Below are 16,142 nucleotides of genomic sequence, written 5' to 3' on the forward strand. Positions count from 1 at the left end.
CTCCACACTCACGGAACTACACCGGCTTTCTCACTCTCCGTACACTACCGTCTACTACTCGACTTCACTTCTCGACAGCTCAAAACATTCTGATCTCTATTTGTCATTCATTCCCCTACTTTCTAAATATCCCTTCCAGATTCACAAATCAAACTTCCACCACCAACTCTCATTCGCAGTATTCCTCAAAACCAATTTTTAAACTTTCTAAATATGCTTAATGGATTTCAAAGAAAATAGTTAATTCCCATTCTAAAATTACTTTCTACTATATACAAATTTTAATGACCTATTCTCTATTTCCACTTAGTCTTATTTAGCATCGGCTAATGATCGATCCTTCCGCGAACAACGATAATGACCTATTAACGATTTCACTTGAGTCTTATTTAATCACTTCTTAAAATTAAATATAACAATTTGTTGTATACAGGTTGTTCTAAATTTATATGCCCGTGGTTGAGAAAATTGAAAATATTTTATATTAAATTGAATTTTGTTTATAATTATTAAAATTTAATTTTCATATCAAATAGAAATATAACAGTAGATATTGGTGTGTTTGCCCAATGTATGTTGAATTTCAGTCTGTACGATTTATTTAATAAACAACATCCGACTTCTGATCCTCTGTAACAATGGGTTTAAATTTTGAAAAATATTGTCCTGATATCTAAATTATCTAAAGCATATGTCATATATATTTTATGACGAATTACAGTTCTGTAACGTTTTGGCAAAAGTTGATATAGCCATCTAGCCTAATTTTTCAATAGAGCATTTTGAAAGTTTAAAAGGCCCCTCTAAATTCTTGAAATTTTCAAAGTGAGTTGCCAATGTGATTTTTAACTTGCCACATTACCGGTGTAACGAAATTTATTAACGGGTATTAGATATTTGTTTAATGAATATATTTTTTTAATGATTTTCTTTTGAAAACACACAAATACAGGATGCATATCATGATTTGACAACCCAAAATCAAAAAGTAAGTGGACATATTTCACATTTAAACATAAGAATTCAAGTTACAGATCAAGTTCTGCCCTATTATATATTGTCATTCTCATTTTTAAGGGGTTTCTCTTCATCATAGACTCTACCAACTTGAAGAAATAATGTTACTAAATAAAGTATAAAGCAAATAACCTCATTTTGGCAAAAATCGGACATATCAAGTTTTGCTATACCACGACAGAGTTAAAATGCAAATTTATTAATTATTTGAATATGATATGTGTATGGGCCATTCCACGAACATACACCTGTTTTGGATTACTTCGATAACGAATATTTTACTGTGCAACATAATAAGTACGAAAGTACCTAAATGGCGCTAATAATTATTCCAATAAACAACAATATAGTTTGCAATTTACTTTCGTTCTTCTTATTTTGCACAGTAAAATATTCGTTGTCGAAGTAATCCAAAACAGGCGTATGTTCGTGGAATAGGGAATATGTAAATTATGATTTTACGCTGCCTTTACTATAGTCTACCTCTTTTCTCTCTCAAGCGCGCTAGACTGTGGAAGTGTGGAATGTCTATTCTGCCACTTAGGTGGTGGGTTATACAGGGTGTCCCGAAAAGATTGGTCATAAATTATACCACAGATTCTGGGGTCAAAATAGGTTGATTGAACCTCACTTACCTATATACAATAGTGCAGACAAAAAAAGTTACAGCCCTTTAAAGTTACAAAATGAAAATCGATTTTTTTTCATATATCGAAAACTCTTAAAGATTTTTTATTGAAAATGGACATGTGGCATTCTTATGGCAGCAACATCTTAAAAAAAATTAAAGTGAAATTTGTGCACCCCATAAAAATTTTATGCGGGTTTTGTTCCCTTAAACCCGCCCAAACTTTTGTGTACGTTCGAATTAAATTAATATTGTAATACCATTAGGTAAAAACAATATTTTTAAAACTTTTTTGCCTCTTTGTACTTTTTCGATAAGCTAGTGTTTATCGAGATATTTTGAATATTTGTCGAATCCACCACATATTTGTATATGGTTAAGTACGATTATAGAGACCTGTTAATAATCTGAAAATTTATTTATAATTTACATTTTTATGTGTATTTTGAAAAAGAAGCCACATCTCGATAAAAGGTGACTTATCAAAAAAAGACTAAGAGATAAAAAAGTTTTAAAAACACTGTGTTTAACTAATGGTACCACAATAATAGTTTAATTGGAACGTACACAAACATTTGGGGGGTTTAAAGGAGCAAAACCCACAGAAAATGTTTATGTAAATATATTAAAAAAGAAGCCGCATCTCGATAAAAACTGGCTTATCGAAAAAACAATAGGACACAAAAAAGTTTTAAAAACGTTGTATTTAACTAATGGTACCACAAAAATGAATTAATTGGGACGTACACAAAAGTGTGGGGGGGTTTAAGGGAACAAAACCCCCCTAAAATTTTTATGGGGTGGACAAATTTTACTATAATTTTGTTTTAAGATGTTTCTGACATAAGAATCATCCATGTCCGTTTTCAATAAAAAATCTCTAATAGTTCTCGATATATTGAAAAAAATCGATTTTCATTTTGTAACTTCAAAGGGCTGTAACTTTTTTTATGAGCACATTTGTACTAAGGTAAGTTAGGTTCAATCGAACTATTTTTGACCCCAGAATGTGCGGTATAATTTATGACCAATCTTTTCGGGACACCCTGCATATAAAAGTTATATTTTACTCTCGCGATAGTTAAACGAATTGGTCCATATAAGTGCAGGGCTGAATCTATTCTTATAAGTATCTCTTATGTATATTAAGGTGGTGGTTACATGAAATATTAGGTTACGTACGTAAAGACAGACTCACGTTAATTTAAACTAAAGATACAAAGAAAATAATAAAAATACTTGTGTATGTGCGGAGCTAGGAAAGAAATGCTTTTATAATAGTTTAAATATTTTTTAGCCTTTTTATCCATTTCTTGTGGTAAATTATTTGTGGTTGCAAAAATGTCAGAGTTAGCATTTTTCACTTTAAATAATCTTAATTTTTTTGGTGGTATAAGAAAACATATGCAATTTAATTGACTTTGCAAATCTAATAGTCGGAGAAATAGAAGCGGATTTTGCTCGTGATCGGTAATATGGACAAATTATACGGGGATATAAACATTAGCAAAACAAAGCTAATTATCATCAGCAAGGAAAACATAACTGGAACAAATCTGTATGTAAACCAACTGAGATTGAACGTGTCTCACAATACAACTACTTCGGAACTATAATCAATGAGTCATGGGACAATACCCTAGAAATTAGATGTCGCATGGGAAAGGCAAAAAATGCATTCTTGACTATATGAATTATTTGTATAATTTAATATTATAAAAAAATATTTGAAAAATATAGGAAAATTTAATTTTGTCTCTACATATTTTATAAAAATATTCTGACCCCATTTTAAAGAAAACTAACTCCGTCTAGCTGTCCACCCTTTTGGATTTTGATTCTACACATCTGAATGAATCAATTGTGCAAGTGGCGGACATATAATCGATGACGAGCATCACCCACAAATTTTGCGTAGGTATTCATCCTTGTCCGCCACCTGTATGTCTCCCACGGAGCTGTCCTCTCCAGGAGATTTTGCTTAGTTACGTCATGACTAGTGTGACCAACTCCAATTCAGTCGAATTCGGGACAAGACTGAAAAAAAAACCTGAAATCCGGGACTTTTCAATGAAAATCGGGCCATTTTTTTAATATAGAACTTTAATATCGTAATTTTATTGATTAGGCAAAGAAAGAAGTCTTCATCTGTTCAGAAGACCATAATTAAAATACAGAAACTAAAAAAGTCCACAGTTTGAGGTTTCGTAGAACTATAATACCACGATATAAAATGCATGCCTTTTGGATGTGGTATTAGTATTACACTCTAGAAATTGTCGACTTTCTTCGTCCCACCAATTCAATTTGATGCGAATTCTTAAAAGAATAACCTTTTCAAAATATAATTTTACCAAATCTCTGAAAATTCGGATGGCCCGGAAGCCTTTTCCAGGACACCGGGACACGACTTAGTAATTCGGGCCATGTCCCGGATTTTTCGGACTAGTTGGTCACACTAGTCATGACCTATTTATTCCCAAATTTTGGTGCACAATCTCGATCACGAGCGTTACAAAAAATCTCGTCCCCCGCTCAGCTGTCCACTCATGTGGAACGAAAGTCATGTACACGACTAATTCAACATATCCCCGTATAGGTTGTCCATATAACGAGCAAAATCCGCTTCCAGCTCTTGGACTATAAGCTGAATAAGAAATATGTAATTAAAAGTAATTTAATAATTTTAGGTTTCACAGGTTTGGCGTTAGCTAGCTTATACGAATTAATAACCAAATTTCCGTGTTCATATTATGCTTCACTTCAGTCAGGTAACAATATATGTGGAATCTTGTCAGCTGTTTTACAAATAATCCTTCTTAGTTTTCGGCTAAGGCCAAATGAAAACGGTGCAATTCAGTTCTCCGTTGGCTGCTTTATCCTGATTTTTACTACAATTTACTATTTTGTTGTGTTCAAGAATTCAAAATATTTTATATACAGGTAAGAATAATTCGTGTATAAATATTATTGCTTATAAATACCGCAAAATTACTTAGGGTTTTTTCCTCTGCACGTACCATATTAGGGCAGGGTAATAAGACAAAAATATACCCTGTTCGTGACACTTCAGCAGCCAGGGTACTGAAGTGTTTTTTCCACAGGTAATACCTATAGAAACAAATTATAACTATTTCCTGCGTAGGATATGGCGGCCCTTTTTATTTATAAACAATTAACTGTCAAAAATGGCATTTTCCCCTTTTTTTTTCAAATCAACGGAAAACAGAGAAACTTATGATTTTTTTTCGATATTTTGATCTGCTCCTGTAAAAGATAAAAGTTTTGGTGATTTTGGAGGATAAAGTAGTGATTAATAATTAATTTAGTGTTTATAAACAAAAACATTTACGTATATAATAGTGGTTTAAAACTGATTTCCCCCTAAATGGGGGATAAAAGTGAGTCAGGGACGTCTCTTTTGACGCGAGTGACTGCGGACAATGGCGATATTATTAGTGAAATGGAATTGAACATGCAAGATGATGGTCAAAACTTGAGATCGAACATTAAACAATTCAATTTGCTTTCAGATAAGTATAATCTTGATAATATTTGGGTTTATATTGAAAGGATTGGCGATGATCTTAATTTGGGAAAATTACATGCAATGACAATTGGTCACCTTATTTTTAAGAAATTAAAACTTACGAATGTTCGAGAAATTAAAAGTATAGGTAGGAATCGCGTAAAAGTTTTGCTTACTTCTCGGTTAGAGGCAAATAACCTAGTCAATAACAGCTCACTTAAAAAACAAAATTTGAAAGCATATATTCCTACTCATTTATTAGAAATAAAAGGTGTGGTGAAAGATGTTGACACTAGATATGATGTTAAATATCTTATGGATAACATCGAAACTCCTTCTAATGTTTTAAGTATATATAGGACTAAACGTAGGGTACAAAAAGAAGACAAAATTGAGTTTGTGGACAAAAAACTATAATTATAACTTTTGAAGGCAATATTTTACCTAATTATGTTGCCTTTAATAGAGTATATTTTAATGTTGAACAGTTTTTTGGCCGAGTTGTACAATGTTATAAGTGTTTAAAATTTGGACATGTTTCAAAACAATGCCGTAATACACAGGAATTATGTATACAGTGCGGTGAAATTAAAAATAAAGATCATCATTTTGAGAAAAGTATGTTCTGTATACATTGCAAAAATAACGAACATGTGACAATATCAAAAAAAATGTCCATTTTACGAAAAACAACAGAAAATTAAAAGTATTATGATAGAACAAAAAACTACTTTTGTGGAAGCTAGATTAATATGTGAAAACTCCTTTTCGGCACTCATCAGGCCCAAATCTTTCTTTGGTTTAAATAATAATGAAAAATATTTTCCGTCTCTACCAATTAATAATAATAGTAGAAATATGGGTCCGACTCGACCAGCTGTAGAAATAAAAAGATCTCAATTTTTGACTCAATCAAACTCTAATATAAATAATTCAAATGAACACCCAAGATAGAAAAGAAAAGCAAATTCACCTATTTTAGAATCAACATCTCATAAACCGATGTTCCCCTTCACTTTTGGACCGTCTCAACCTTTGCCAACTAATTCTTATACCCCGAATACTAATATCGAAAATAAAATTGAACTAGCTAAATCTGTAGCAACATATATAATAAACTTTTTAAAAAAATATACATACAGTAGAAGACATAAAAACCTTAGACAACAAATTAATTATTAAAGAAGTAGAACAGTTCATAACTAATTCATAATATCAATACAACATAATTTAAAAATAAGTCAGTGGAATTCCAGATCTGCTATATCAAACAAAGATAATTTAATGCATTATTTAAATAATAAAAGTATAGACATCCTTCGAATTAGTGAAACATGGTTCAAAAAAGATATTAGCTATCATTTTAAAAATTATAATTTGGTTAGAAAAGACAGAAATGATGGCTTCGGTGGTGTAGCTATTCTCATCCACAATTAAATTATTTTTAGTGAACTAAATTTAAACTCTAATTTTAATACGGAAATAGAAGTTTGTGGTGTAACAATTAAAATTTAATTGCCATGCTAGCTTGGCACTTTATATAACTTTCAAAATTAGTATTTTTTTATATACTTCCAGTGCTTCTTGCCTTTCTTTAATAATCTTATCACATTATGTATTCCACCAAGGTGGAGAATAACGAATTTTATTTTTAAAAGTTTTCAATTGCGGGATTGAAATGTGCGCAGCATGATTCATACTATCTATTAGAAAGCTATATTTATCAGATATACTGTCCATTTCGTAAACGCTATTAAAAAAATTTTCAACTAAGGTTGTGTATAAAGTCCAATTGGCTTTTCTAATATTTCACTTACTTCTCGGTATAAACTCTTCATTTGTAGTACTATCTAATATTTCCATATTGACAATAAAATTATTAGAGCCTAGTGTGTCTGAATGTATGTACCAGTGGATTTTTTAGCTATGTCAGGAGTAACAAAGGTTACATCAATTACTGAACTGTTTTGATCTGGTCCAGTTAGAACAGTAGGCTCACCGTTATTTATTACGATAAGGTTGAGATCATCTGCAGTATTAATAAGTTGTGTTCCAACAGTGTCATTGTAACTAGATCCCCAAATAGTATGGTGAACATTAAAATCTCCTCCTATAATTGCTGAATTATTAACTTGCGAGAAGATTATTGTCCAATCATTTACTGAACTTTTACTTTTAGGAGGTCTATATATAGATAAAATATTCAGATCACTTGTTTTATATTAAATATAAAAGTAAAAGTTCAGTAAATGATTGGACAAAAATCTTCTCGCAAGTTAATAATTCAGCAATTATAGGAGGAGATTTTAATGCTCACCATACTATTTGGGATCTAGTTACAATGACACTGTTGGAACACAACTTATTAATACTGCAGATGATCTCAACCTTATCGTAATAAATAACGGTGAGCCTACTGTTCTAACTCGACCAGATCAAAACAGTTCAGCAATTGATGTAACCTTTGTTACTCCTGACATAGCTAAAAAAATCCACTGGTACATACATTCAGACACACTAGGCTCTAATCATTTTATTATCAATATGGAAATATTAGATAGTACTACAAATGAAGAGTTTATACCGAGAAGTAAGTGGAATATTAGAAAAGCCAATTGGACTTTTTACACAACCTCAGTTGAAAATTTTTTTAATAGCGTTTACGAAATGGACAGCATATCTGATAAATATAGCTTTCTAATAGATAGTATGAATCATGCTGCGCACATTTCAATCCCGCAATACAAAACTTTTAAAAATAAAATTCGTTGTTCTCCACCTTGGTGGAATACATAATGTGACACAATTATTAAAGAAAGGCAAGAAGCACTGGAAGTATATAAAAAAATACTAATTTTGAAAGTTATATAAAGTGTCAAGCTAGCATGGCTAAAACTAAGAAGAATCTAAAATTGATAGCTAAAAAGAGTTGGAAAGATTTTGTGTCTTCTCTAAACAGAAATACCCCTACTACAACGTTGTGGAAGCAAGCCAGAAAACTAAATAGAAAATCAATTCCAAATGCATACAATTTAGATAACACATTAGAGGATGAAATCTTTGATAAAATTGCTCCGCCATCTGTTAAACCACCTAGTACTCATAATTATATTCAAGATAAGCAAAACCATTTTTTACTAGAACCTTTTAATCTTACAGAACTAGAATATGTTCTAAAAAATCGAAATAACACGAGTCCAGGATTTGATAATATTAAATATCCAATGATTCAACATCTCCCCAAAATTGCCAAACTTCTAATGTTGGATATTTTTAATGGTGTAATCAGCAATAAATCAGTTATTGATCAATTTCACGATGTAATTGTTTTACCAATTTTAAAACCAGGTAAAAACTCAAATTTGGCTCAGTCATAGAGACCGATTTCTCTTATGTCCTGCATGTTGAAAACTCTAGAACGAATGATAAAACACAGGTTGGAATGGTGGGTAGAAAAAAACAAACTTCTTCCAGATTTTCAGTTTGGTTATAAAAAAGGATGTGGTACTTTAGACGCACTTTCTACACTAGTAACAGATATTCAAAACACATTTTCCAACAACACTTATTTACCTACAATATGCTTAGATATTGAAAGTGCATATGATACTGTCAGTCTTGACATTTTAAGGGAAAAATGAATAAAACATTTTCATATACCGCCTCAGTTGGCTGAAGCTCTTTATAATTTTTATTCCTGCAGAAAGGTATATCTGAGAACTAATAATAATAAACTGATAGGTCCTAGATATAATAATTTAGGACTTCCACAGGGATCAGTATTGAGTCCTTTTTTGTTTAATATGTATACTGCGGATTTGCATAAAGTCCCTACTGACATCTTTAAATTTCAAATAATACAATATGCTGATGATTTTCTTCTGTATTCACAGGTCAAAACTTATGATAACTCGGTTCAAACCATAGGACGAATTCAATGTTGTGTTAATTCATGGTTCAATCAAAACGGATTCGAAATAGCTCAAAACAAATCTACTGTATGTATTTTCACTCGACATAATATTCCAAAAATAGAGAATTTAAAACTTAATGGCTACGACTACGCATTTTATTCTTCCATTAAATATTTAGGAATGATTTTGGATCGTAAATTGACTTGGAAATTACATATTGACTTTATGATAAATCGATGTAATAAGGATCTAAATTTTCTTAAAGCAATTTCAAGGACTTGGTGGAGAGCTGATGTTGAAACTTCCTTACTTTTCTATCGATCATATATTAGATCTATAATTGATTATGGATGTATTCTATATGGCTCAGCTTCTAAACATATTTTAAACAAAGTAGACGTTGTACAGAACTTAGGACTCCGTATCTGTTTATAAGCTATGAAATCAACTCCAAATAAAGCTTTTACATGTAGAAGCTTTAGAAATTCCACTCAATTATAGAAGGAAATATCTCAGCCAGAAATTTTTAATGAAAATTCGTTACATAAACATCGGTCTTTACCAAAATATTAACAAGCTAAATGTAGCGGATTTAACTAATAAATACTGGAAGCTAAAGAACTCGCCTCCACTTTGCGAGGCTTTTTGAGATCTTTCAAATTTTGACTGTTATTATAACGTGATTGATAGCTTTGGACTTAAGAGAATTGGCCAGACTCTGTAAATATATATACAGATGCATCTAAGACATTAGTTGGCACTGGATGTGCCTTTTACATACCTGCTACTAAAACAGAAAAAATGTTTAAGTTAGGCCATGATTTTTCTATCTTCGGTGCTGAAGCCATAGCAATTTATGAGGCCCTGCAATATTTTAAAGAATCAGAAGATATATCTACAACAATTATTCCCGACTCATCTCTGTTTTTCTTGCTATTCAAACTATAGATTTTCCCAATAACAATTCAAATATTTATATCCTACTAATTAAGAAGAGGGTACCAGAGAGGCATTATTCTCCTTCAACGTGCTGACACAGAGATGTTTGGATGTTAACCATCCTCTTTACGTCTGTTTTATAGACTACAATAAGGCGTTTGATAAAGTAAAACATGATCGACTCATGGAAATCCTAAAAAATAAAAATCTAGATGAAAGAGATTTAAGACTAATAACACACCTCTATTACAATCAGCGAGCAATAGTAAGAATTGAAAAAGAAACATCTGAAGAAATGGAAATAAAGAGAGGAGTCAGGCAAGGCTGCATACTATCACCTCTATTATTTAACGCTTATTCTGAAGAGGTAATGCGAGAAACTCTGGAAGATGAAACAGTCGGCATAAGAGTAAACGGAGCCTTAGTTAACAACATCAGATATGCAGATGATACAGTAATAATAGCCGATAGTTTACAACACCTGCAAAGACTCATGAGTAAAATAGTAAGGTGTAGTAGGAAGTACGGACTCTCTCTCAACATCAAAAAGACGAAGTTTATGAAAATTAGTAAAAACAACCATAATACTAACGAAATCTTGATAGTAGAGGGCCAGCAGATCGACAGAGTAAAAAAGTACACTTACCTAGGAACACTTATAACAGAAAATAACGACTACACTGCAGAAATAAAAGTCAGAATCGAAAAAGCACGTTCTAATTTTATAAAAATGAAAAAGGTCCTATGTAGCAAAGATTTAACATTAGCTCTTAAAGTACGCCTAACAAAATGTTACGTCTACAGTGTTCTATACTATGGAGTGGAATCATGGACGTTAAATGTAGAGACAATGAGACGACTTAACGCCTTTGAAATGTGGACCTATAGAAAAATTATGAGGGTTTCCTGGGTAGATAGAGTTACAAACAATGAAGTACTGAGAAGAATAGGTAAAGAAAAGGAAGTTGAACTTACAATTAAAGAAAAGAAGCTACAGTATCTCGGACATGTGATGCGGGGCGAGAAGTATGGCATCCTACGACTCATAATGCAGGGAAAGATAGATGGCAGAAGAAGCATAGGAAGAAGACGAATTTCATGGTTGAAGAACCTGAGAGAGTGGTTTGGATGCAGCTCGAAACAACTATTTAGAGCTACTGCCTCAAAAATTAAAATAGCTATGATGATTGCCAACCTCCGTAGCGGAGATGGCTCCTGAAGAAGAAAAAATTAAGAAAATCCTTTTTGAAATTCATAAAAATAAAATAAGAGTGAACTTTTTATGGGTTAAGGCTCATATAGGACTAACGCACAATGAATATGTTGATAGTTTGGCTAAGAAAGCTATTGAGTATGGTACTTTAAATAATCGTACGATTTGCATATCTGATTTAGTTAACACTATTAAGCATCGAGTTAAAAATCAGTGGAGTCAATAATGGCGAGATCTTTGTAAACAATCCAAATCTCAGTATTCACTGATTCAATCTTCTGTTCCAAATATATATTGGTTTAAAAATTTGTAGTACCTCGAAGATATATAACAACATTAATTAGAATGAAGTTTGGACATGCTTGTTTCCCTCTACATCTATCAAGAATTAAAGTTTTCGATTCAAATCTTTGTACTGAATGTCAGAAGGTGGGTGATTTGAATCACACTTTCTTTGAGTGCACAAAATACATTCCATACACCTATAATTTAATCGAAGATTTAATAAAATGTAATGTTTTTCCACCTTTCAATGTATCCCATCTATTGTCTCTTAATAGCAAAAATATATATGATTGTTTAATGAAATTTATCTGTGAAACTAAAATTAACCTCTAAACTTTTAATCCTGATAATTTGATATATTATGTACATATGAAAAAAGAAGAAGAAAAAGATGTATAATGGAAAAATGTGGTGAGCAACTTGGACAGTACATAGCGGCCAACTGCAGCTTTTGAACTGAGTAGAGAGCTGTGGAAGAGTTTGCTATGGAACTCTAAGGACCTCATTGCTTTCTTTATGTATGAATAGAAAACAAAAAGTTGTGACTGGCTAATTGACACCCAAGTCTATGCCATAAAACAAAAAAAATATGATTTTTTTATTACAAATATCTTCGAGATTATGGAAAAATCTTTAAAATGACGTATTACAAAATTTGATATACTCATTTATTGTTAATATAATTGCGAAAAAAGGTCGGAATTGCAAAAAAAAATATTTTCTTAATATCTGTTGTAAAAATTGGTGTACAGCTTTGAATTTTTTGTCAATTGAGGGTTCTTTGGTGCTTAATATGTGATAAAAATTTCAAAGCGATTCATTCAATTGTTTAAATTTTATTCAAATTGTTTATCCCAGAGAGCATTTTTTTTGCAATAACATAAGTCAGAAAAAAATTACCTTAGAAACCATTCCACAGGTGTCAAATGAAAGAGCATGAGCTACGTTTTCAACATGGTTTAAAAAAGTGAATAAAAAATGCATTCATTAGTAATAAATAATTATGTAAAAGTATCGTAAATTTTTCTTTATAAACTTTTTGAATAATTTTCCCGAAAAAATTAACTTTTTTACCCTGTTTTAAGTGCACAACTACCAAGTAATGTTATCTATATCATAATTGATAAAAAATTGTAATAAATATGTATAATTTCTTATATAACAAAATAAAAAGTTTATAAGGAAAGATTTACGATACTTTTACTACTAATAAATGCATTTTTTATCCACTTTTTTTAAACCAAGTTGCAAATATAGCTCATGCTCTTTCATTTGACACCTGTGGAATGGTTCTAACGTCATTTTTTTCTGACTTATGTTATTGCAAAAAGATACTCTCTGGGATAAACAATTTGAATAAAATTTAAACAATTGAATGACTCGCTTTGAAATTTTTATCACATATTAAGCACCAAAGAACCCTTATTTGACAAAAATTTCAAAGCTGTACACTAATTTTTACAATAGTTATTGCGAAAATTATTTTTTTTGCAATTCCGACCTTTTTTCGCAATTATATTAACAATAAATGAGTATATCAAACTTTTTAATACGTCATTCTAAAGCTTTTTCCATAATCTCGAAGATATTTGTACTAAAAAACCATTAATTTCTCTGTTTTCCATTGATTTGAGAAAAAAGTGAAAAATGCTATTTTTTGACAGTTAATTGTTTATAAATAAAAATGGCCGCCAGACCCTACGCAGGAAATAGTTACAATTTGCTCTTATAGGTATTACCTGTCGAAAAAACGCTTCAGTACCCTGGCTGTTCAAGTGTCATGGAAAAAACGTTATTACCTAGGACTATATCACAATAGGGAACTTACATAAATTTTTAAATTCGAAAAAAATGTTATAAATCACAACAGAACATAATTTAAAACATGTATCAAAGATAAAAAAGTTTTGTTTGTCTTTCGTTTGGCCCCTAAAGACGATTAAAAATTCAAATTAAAACAGGTGGCAAAAAACGCGTCGTGACGTCACTGGGTTGTACATTTACATTTTTCCAATAAAGTAAGCAGAATTTTAAATTAGACGTTATAAACGTCAGTAGAAAATACATTTATGTGACGTTACAAGTGTGTTTGATCGTTTGAACTATTCATAGAAAATTTTTACTTTTACAAAATGGTTTTATTTTCAATAGTAAACCTTCGTTCCTTTTCTTCAAAAACAGTATAAAACTCCAATTTTAACAAACTGGTATATATTATTACAATGACATACGATAAATGTCATTAGAATATAAATATTTTTGACTTATTCCACGACGATGAGCTGGCCAAATACCCAAGTAGGTGGAGGCCAATAAACTAAAGAAGGAGAAGAAGAATATACCTAAATATAAGGTTGTGTCTAGGTATACGTTAACGTGTACGCAAATAAAAAGTTAGAGTGTCAGTGATTTCTTATTTTTTATTTGTTTAGTGTTTGTTTTTAAATTAACTATGGAGTGTGGACAATTATTTAGTTCTTTTAACGGGTTTAAGAACACTTAAAACAGTACGAAAAAGATAAGGGACTATAAATTAATATATAATTTTTTAGTTATAAATGAAATAGTACTACCGTCCAAGATTAAAATAAAAGGACCCAGGCAACTAAACGACGTTTTTATAACGTAGATAACACGTCATAAAAATGACCAATTGACGTGTTTCTATGACGTAGTACTGACGTTGAAAATCACGTGTATTTGTCTCATCGATTTGACGTTATAATTGTGACGATTTTAAAACGTAATCGTATCTACGTTTTTTTGACGTCGAGATCGTGACGATTTTTAAACGTTAAAAAGATGACGACCTTTATACGTCGTTAAAATCACGTCTTTAATACTTTCAAAAAGTGAACTCTTTCAGATTTTTCAAAATAGTATAAAAAATAGCTAACATGAAACCTATAGGTAGGGTTACCATACGTCCGGATTTCGTCCGGACAGTCCGGATTTGAAAGACATGTCCGGATTGGCGTCCGGATATGAGAAATGTCCGGATTTTTTTCTTTACCAAAAAAAAAATGGAAAACACTTGGCCCAACGGCGGTAAATTTCATTCTGTGCAGCACCTAGTTAAGTTGGTCTCACTGCTTGTCATGTTAAATAGGTGTATATGTATTTTAAACTGGCAGATTTTCGATGTTAGTGAAACATAATGTAGCGAAAAAGTTGCATATTGTAGCGAAACAGCTGTACTTGCCATATGCATTTCGAATATAATATGTACAATGTAGAGGTAGCAACACAGTCAAATTCACATTTTACATTTTCTACAACCCCTTGCACTACCCCTGTCCGGATTTGGCCTTAATAAATTATGGTAACCCTACCTATAGGCCTCTACTTCCCATGTGTCGAAGATATACTACCACTTGTTTAAGATCGCTTGTGCGCTAGAAGCAACATTGATTCTGCATGATTGTACCAACCCTCACATTATAGAATTTTCACTAGTTATATATACCTACTTACTGTGTCAAAACTGAAACAACATATATATCAAACTAATAAATAATTTATTAACAAATTATCCAGCATACTTAATATCTTAATTTAACGCTGCCTTAATATCTTCATTTAACGCTTAATTAAAAACAAATAAACATAACCTCAAATAGTTGTCAAGAAGAATTACTGCATTAAACTAACTCACTGAGCAAAAACGCATAAAAATCTCTTAATTAACACGTTTCTTCAACTAAATATCTAAATGAAATGTCTTATTTTATCACACAAGACACAACCGCGTAAACAATAAATGAGAAATTTCTTATGAACACTTTAGCGTTATACCTAAACGAAATGATTTGGAGTCAATACAAACAAGCAAGCTCCTCCCAATTTTGTGACGTCAGACTTAGGCTGTCTGAAATTAAAACGTTTTTTAAACGTAATTTTAACGTCATTAATCTTACGCATTTATAATCACCTACAAAAGACGTCTATATGACGTTATGTTTAAACACGTGTTATATTCAACCAAAAACTGACGTTTCCTCAACGTTATATGACGTCACTTGGTTGCCTGGGGAAGACCTAAAGCTTTCACAATAATAATTAACTTGTTCTGAAGCTATTATCCTTGTGGAATTTTTGTAATCAACTATTCTAAATGAGAACTAAGCCACAATTTAATTAAAAAATTGATTTTATTAACGTTTCGACGTCTAAACCTGATGTCGTTGTCAAAATAAAAAATATTATTAAATTAAACAAAAATGTTGTTGCTTAGTAAAAAAGTTTTTCTAATAATTTATTTAATCTGACTAATTTTTGTATTTTGACAATGACATCCGATTTGGACGTCGAAACGTTAATAAAATAATTTTTTTAGTTAAATTGTGGCTTATTTTGCATTTAGAATAGTTGATTATAATAATTCACTTACATATAAAAATTATTTTAACAATATTTTGTACCTACATGTCATGTCAACTAAATACATATAATTATTTTGCTAACCTAAATATATACTTTTATATATACATTGATTTATTACAATTAAGTTTGAAACATCTGAATAGTTCTGCTTCCCTTCCCTTAACAAATATTTTTCTATCAAACAAACACTAAACATATCAAAATAGCATGTACTAAAATTTATAGTCACTGCGC

The 16,142-nt window shown here is 31.1% G+C and overlaps 1 protein-coding gene across 2 annotated transcripts in view; it reads left to right on the forward strand.

Annotated features, from left to right (window-relative positions):
• LOC114337978 (equilibrative nucleoside transporter 1-like) overlaps positions 1 to 16,142 on the forward strand; it is a 201,705-nt gene that overhangs the window by 108,260 nt on the left and 77,303 nt on the right. For both annotated transcript variants that reach the window (XM_050645658.1, XM_050645657.1), the window contains one exon: positions 4,336 to 4,588. In XM_050645658.1, coding sequence (XP_050501615.1) covers positions 4,336 to 4,588 — 253 coding nt within the window. The remainder of the gene's footprint in view (positions 1 to 4,335; positions 4,589 to 16,142) is intronic.

The sequence above is a fragment of the Diabrotica virgifera genome, chromosome 3 (assembly GCF_917563875.1).
Source record: "Diabrotica virgifera virgifera chromosome 3, PGI_DIABVI_V3a".
NCBI classification, from domain to species: domain Eukaryota; kingdom Metazoa; phylum Arthropoda; class Insecta; order Coleoptera; family Chrysomelidae; genus Diabrotica; species Diabrotica virgifera.